We start from the raw sequence: 6,423 nt of genomic DNA, 5'->3' as shown, positions 1-6,423 counted from the left end.
TGCAGTGTGTATCATTACATCTATACTATACATATACTTACAAATGTCTTCATGATTTGCTGTTTTTATGTGTCGTACTTTGAGTGTTTTTATATCTCTTTTAGTATGGAACTCAGTTGCGCCATGACTACGAGAAGACTATTCGGCTTATGCCATGGTTGGAGCTTGAGATGGCGAATGATGAGACGGATGGTGGCATAGCGCACACACCTGCTGCAAGCAGTACTGAAGATAGCGATGAGCTGGAAGAAGAGCAGGTAATTATGAACAGGTGCTCTATTTGATGATGCATAAAGTTTCAACTTAAATTTGGATCAGACCAAAATATTGCCCGATGATTGTGGTAACATTCTAGAAATAGGAGGCAGGCTGGCCATCTTTTTGTCCATTTTATATCAACCACACCTCAAGACAGCACATTATGTTTGATTTGTTAGACTGAAATCTGATATTAAAGAACCGGTCACTATAATTCAGCATACAGCAACAGATTGCTGATCGGTATGAAAAATCTAGGCACAAAATGATGATGTACTGTTAGTGCTACAGTTGTCACTTGTCTACGTTTTTCTCTGCATGAAGCTGCGTGTTATTGTCTGACTTGCAGCTTAGTAAGTGGTGACTACATGTATTTTAGTAGTCATGGCAGCTAGAAATTTCTAGATGGTGACTATGTGCAAATTGATGGTTGCCAGTAGCCAGTTTATGCACTTCTAAGGACATAGTGATCCTCTAGGCATGGTAGGACTGCTGAGATAATTACAAAAGTGGGAAATGCGCAACAATATCTTTGGGTCTATGTTTTATCACAAAGCAGAAGTGCTAGACCAAAGCCAAGTACGAGTACATAGACACAGGTGGTGTTTAGATGTGGGAACTGCTACTTCTAGTCACATCTGTACTTGCACGTGAATTTGATACATGTCTTAGTAGTTATGTATTGGCAACTCTAAAAGATAATAACTGTTTGCAAATTTGTTTGAGGTGAAGTCTGTGGATTTGAGGATTACAGTACTAGTGTAATAGAAGTCAGGACATGCTCATGGCATTTTTGTTGCAAAGTCTATGTGCATTGCGAATTAGCTGATTCTTGATGTAGCATACCTAGTAGGCAAGAGACCACTTTAGGCTACAGCACCCATGAAGACACTGTGGATATATTGAAACCAGACAGTTGGGAATCATGACATTGTGAGGACATTACGGCTAGTTCTTTTAATGCAACAATTTTGTATTGCTTGTTGCTACAGGAACTGAGTACTGCTACATCAATTTTTAACTTGGATTACTAGACCCATTCGTCACAGCTGGGGAGGGAGTGAGGCTGGCTGATAAACTTCTTTGTTAAGTACTAAACGTTTACCATTACAGTCATGTGTCACTTCTTCGACGTTCACTTATCCGATATGTTATCCGACAGGTGAAGTTTGCTATGTGGGTGATGATATGACAGATGATATGAAAGATAATGCATTCTGCGTATTATATATATTTACAGTCAATCATGAAAAGCATAATTTTTATCTTTAGATCAATAAGACATTTGGTTTGTTTAAATTCACATCTAAACTCAGTATACCTAATGTGGAAAAAATGTCGTAGAATATGAACCATAGTTGAGTTTGTAACAGCTTCAGTTATCCAACATATTTTCACTTATCCAACAAGATCTGGTCCCAAGGATGTCGGATAAGTGACATGCGACTGTACTTGTCTATGGCTAATTGAGCATAACTGAACGTTGATAGCTGTACTCAGCTTAAAGGGGAACTCTCACCAAAATCAACCATCTCTCAGATGAAAGCTGCCACTTCATGGCACACCCTTTGCAACCGTTTGGTGCAGAAGTTTACCGTAACGAAAAAATAAAGCATTGAAATTTACCTGCGTGGGCGTGTTTAGTACCCTTATGTGGCATGAGCGTAACTCTGATTGTTGGTTAGCAAGGAAGACCGATATCTGTGCACATTTCAAGGTAAAGATTGTGAGACATATGGTGTCAAGTTGTGATTTATTGACTAAAGCAAACTGGAACCCCAAAGTTATCACGCAGGTATTGACTATGTCAATACAACCGTGGAGCCTCAGAAGGAGACCCTTCTTAGATTAGTTCATATATCGTGTCCCGCTGCATTTTGGGTGTGTTAGGAGCACTTGGTATGGTTAAACCTAAGTAGTTACTTCCAGAGAGTAAGACTTTGTGGTACGTATGGGGAATCGTCTGAACAACTTGTTGCCGATTCTCTGCTTCTGTGGCTGTCTGGACCGTAGGTTTCCTGCAGGAAGATACCAGGCCTTGTATCTTTCTTTCAACAAGTTTTGGTATTTGGTGAGAGTTCTCCTTTAAGTGGAGGTGACGGCTGTTTTGCATGCTGATGACATTGCTTACCCATATGCCATATCAAGAGCACGTGGTGGTTCTAATCTTGCCCTGATATGAGAACATCTTTGATATCGAGGCTACCCAGGTATTGGCTTGGTAAGGTCCATTGTTAAATGCTCTGTTATGCAACACTTTTTCATTCTCTATAGAAAGTCTTCATGCGATCGCATGAGATTTGCATGCGGAGACTAGCTCGCTATGCATTATGCACGAATTCCGCATGCGAAGGTGATGCGTTCGCATGAATTCTGCAATGCGGAGGCTCTAGCTCACAATGCGTAATCACGAGTTCTGCATGTAGAGAGGCAATCTGCTCACACGAGTTCTGCAAGTGTTGCAACACTTGCTAGATCTATGTACACTGTTTCGGCTACACCTCTAGTACAAAGACCTACAAAGTAACATCGTTACTAGATTCTCGCAGCTCAGACTGGGTTCAGATGTCCCAACTATTCGTAGTGTACTGCAGGTATGTACGTACACGGATACGTTGAAGTTCAAAGAAAACATGGCAGAACCGCAGGCTCTATCAAGGGCAGTATTTATCGACTTGTAGACTAGCAATTAGCACGTTTAGAGACTAATCAGCTACCACCCAGAGGCTCACAAACTGTAACTGGTCTGCAACATCCGCAACTGGATTGAGGAGGATCAAAATGAACCAATCGGCATCAAGCTTGGAAGGTGGAGCTGAATGGGAACCTTCGCTGTAGCCAATCACCATCAAGCACTGTTCACCTACGCGGGCACTCAAGAACTCAACCGGCAGTTCAACGGTCTAGCTGTTTTGGTGGTGTAGCGTTGTTGGGTGCAGGAGGACTATGGCTTCACAGTCTAGTGACAGTCAAAGACGTGTCCCTACAGAAAAGGTAGTTTGTCACTCAAGCTCCAGTAGCTATTACCACACTGCATGGTCACCTAACCCACCTCAAAACAGAATATTCGATAGATTCTTCATGCTAGAAATAGGATGGAGCTAGGACTGAGGCTTTTGGAGAAGATTTGAAAAAACCAAACTACTACAGTTACCAGACAAGAGTCTTGTCTTTCTTGTCTGTGGTAGTGCAACTGCTTTATTAGAAAATGATGAAATCTCCGCGAATATAGGCCTACTGCTGAGGTCGCTCATGATAGTGATTCACAACCTGAGCAAGAGAATCATCAGAATCCAAGTGAAAATGCAGATTACTGACAACCACAGTGTAAAAAGAAAGCAAGTTCTTGTGGAAAACATTTCTAGACTGCGTTTTTGCTAAGGTAGGGTGCGAATGCCAAATATCAGCTCGAATTTAGTTAGAAATATAATCAGAAATCAAAGAAATTGCATTCAAATGGTTCTCAATCACGTCTCTAGGTGCATGCTCGTGACCGAACCCCGTGCATGCGAATATCCGTACGTTCCCCATGCGATTATCTACGTTTCACATGCGAATATCTACGTTCCACATGCAAATGAGGTCCCAAGTATGTAAATGAGCTACACATGTGCGAGTCGACCCTCATCGCATGCGTGTCGTATGCGAGTCGCACAAAAGTTTTCTATAGGGTTGATATAGAGATTGCTTGTAAATGTTTGTAGCGCGATTCATGATCTCAGGTGTTTACTCTCATAGTTATTTCAAATTTAGCAACCTTGAGTCGAAGTGACCTAACCTGTCACAAATCTAGCCCAGGTGATAGCCAAGTTCAGATGGCTAACCAATAGGAAATTCTTATGCCTTTATAAGAACTATAGTACACACTAGATTTTATGAGACAAGCTGTCGTTCGTATACTTTTGTGTGCATTGTGATTATGATTGTGTCGTCATGGCCCTCCATGATGGGCAAGTGGAGGTCTTTACCCTCATCTGGGCACCCACCAACCCGGCAGGTGAGCTCAGCAGGGTACATGTTTCTGTGTAGTCCGCACGGCGATCAATGGCCAGCCATTTCGATATAGATTACAGGTGTTACGGTCACTGCAAACTCGGTACAACATGCCTAGTTGATATCAATGACTGCCAGGAAAGCACTGAATGTCATCGTCAACGGACCGTTCGCCAGACCACGGTCTCTCCAATGGCTGAAATATGAATTAGTCTTCATCATCGAGCTCATTATTAAGTACTAGCATAGCTCAGCATTTGTAAACCAGTTTGAACACATCACTCACAGTCACTTGAATGAATAAGTTAAGTAATACTTCAAATAGTTTGCCATTTCTCTAATTTATTGAAGACTAGCTTATTAGCCTGTTCTTCGCCCGGGAAAGGTTAATAACACAAATTCCCATTATATAGTTCAGCTATTGAGTGGAGAAAACACACAAACTCCTGAATAATTTGTTGCTGGTGCATGTGACCAAACGTTTCATCTAATCAGCTAAAGACCTGGATATAATCAACACACACACACACAATGTGATTGTGGTAAGATGATAGGCAGATTACCACTGTAATAACAACAGATGTCCCATTCATGACTCCCTTCCGTCTGTCCGCTAGTAGAGAATACATTGGATCCGCCGTAGAGTGAAACCCAGGCATGAAACAGATAGTTTCAATCGGCACGAAATCGACTGTCTTGTGGCATGTGCATGGGGATCGGATGTGTCAAAATTTGAAGTCTCACTCGCAGTCAGGTCGTCTCCAGATTTCACGTGGGGGTCGACTTCTTGAGAGGGGACTGTCTAAATATCAAAGTACGAGTTTGCATTGTGGCGTGGAATGCAGTGTTCATGCACGGTTTTGTGGCGGATGGCCTGGTTGTTTTGGTGTGATTGATGTTACAGACAACCAGATAGACAGACAGATCAGACTTTAAAGATATAGAGATACAGTAGTTAGGAATCGATGTTGACTTCTACTCCATCCTAATTCCAAGGCATGCAGTAGATTACAATTGCTATGACATACAGTGGTAGCAATAATGACTATTTTCATACCTATTATACCTTCTGTCATATGTATCTTGCTGTTATTGTTTCCTTTCTACTAATACTGTTTTGGCTGAGTTTGTCACAACATTAAACATTAATATTTTGCACATGCAAATTGTATCTGATTGTATTTGGTTGTATTCTACTAGGTTGACAGTTTGACGACTGCAGCAAGTAATACATTGTTTGTAACTTACAGAAATGTTACATGTTACTAATACTATTTTGTGTAGGCGATGTCAAGGCGGGAGAAGAAGAGGTCGACGAACGCAATTTGACACTCTTGCAGAGAAAATTTCGAAATGCTTGGTTTGACAATGCGGTACGTTGCCTTGACTTTATTACTGATTTACATTTATCAACCGGATCTGTATGATTTAGAAGGAGTCCTCGCCAGTGAGTGGGTTTTCATTTGAACCTACGCCTCTGTCTCCTCCTCGTACACCTCAGCCTTCGACAATGGGTGGTGTGACTTCGGTAGATGAGGAAGGAATGTTTACTGTTAGACTGAAGTAATATGGTATCGGCACGTGTGATCGAAGTTGATGACATGTCTAATGGTTAATCAGTTGACTTGGGTGATATGTTGTGTTGTGCTGGAATTGTGACTTTTTATGCTTTTCTATTCATTTGTTTATGTTTATTGATATGTAGATAGGCAAGTAATTATATGCTCTGCACTTTTTTTGACACACAAGGGTCCTAATTGTAGTTGCTGGTAGGTTTTGTAAGAAATGATGTGTGAGCACATGAAATGATAATAAACACTACTTGGAGTTGAAGGATGATTGATAGCTCGTTTCTCTACGCTAACTAGACAGTGAGCAGCATTGTAAAGGCCAGCATGCATAGTTACTGACTACATTTCGCGCCTTTCCGTCCAACACCTTTGGTATGACGGCATACCCTGCTGTAAACGAAAACACACCTGATCTGTTTTTGCAAGTCTAGTAGAGACTACGGGCTTACATACGGGTTTTACGGTGTGCGTCGCCATCCATATTTACCGTTACGCTTCCTGTTGTACTGTGTGTTGTTGTGCTTGCGATACATCGCGTTTGCCACTTATTTGTGAAAGAGAAGTACTAGTTACTAAGTATTACACCAGAAGCGGACGAAGG

The 6,423-nt window shown here is 41.5% G+C and overlaps 1 protein-coding gene across 2 annotated transcripts; it reads left to right on the top strand.

Annotated features, from left to right (window-relative positions):
* The first annotated feature begins 21 nt into the window (after positions 1 to 21).
* On the top strand, positions 22 to 6,090 carry LOC134194252 (uncharacterized). Of its 2 annotated transcripts, none has more exons than XM_062663177.1 (4): positions 22 to 257; positions 5,452 to 5,476; positions 5,536 to 5,624; positions 5,687 to 6,090. In XM_062663177.1, exons 1-4 carry the CDS (start codon positions 150 to 152, stop codon positions 5,816 to 5,818), a joined length of 354 nt encoding a protein of 117 aa, XP_062519161.1. In that variant the 5' UTR covers positions 22 to 149; the 3' UTR covers positions 5,819 to 6,090. The 2 variants fall into 2 exon arrangements, with proteins under 2 accessions (XP_062519161.1, XP_062519160.1); XM_062663176.1 differs by having other exon boundaries at positions 38 to 257; positions 5,684 to 6,090.
* Positions 6,091 to 6,423: the final 333 nt, after the last annotated feature.

The sequence above is a fragment of the Corticium candelabrum genome, chromosome 18 (assembly GCF_963422355.1).
Source record: "Corticium candelabrum chromosome 18, ooCorCand1.1, whole genome shotgun sequence".
NCBI lineage: Eukaryota > Metazoa > Porifera > Homoscleromorpha > Homosclerophorida > Plakinidae > Corticium > Corticium candelabrum.
The sequence above is the reverse complement of the archived record's forward strand: the minus strand, read 5'-3'. Positions and strand labels throughout refer to the sequence as shown.

Bases quoted from the DNA above. Each gene is read 5' to 3' on its own strand.
- LOC134194252 (XM_062663176.1), top strand. From the start codon at position 150: ATGCCATGGTTGGAGCTTGAGATGGCGAATGATGAGACGGATGGTGGC. The intron at 5,477-5,535 runs GTAATACATTGT...TATTTTGTGTAG, and splicing joins CAGTTTGACGACTGCAGCAA to GCGATGTCAAGGCGGGAGAA. The intron at 5,625-5,683 runs GTACGTTGCCTT...TGTATGATTTAG, and splicing joins ATGCTTGGTTTGACAATGCG to AAGGAGTCCTCGCCAGTGAG.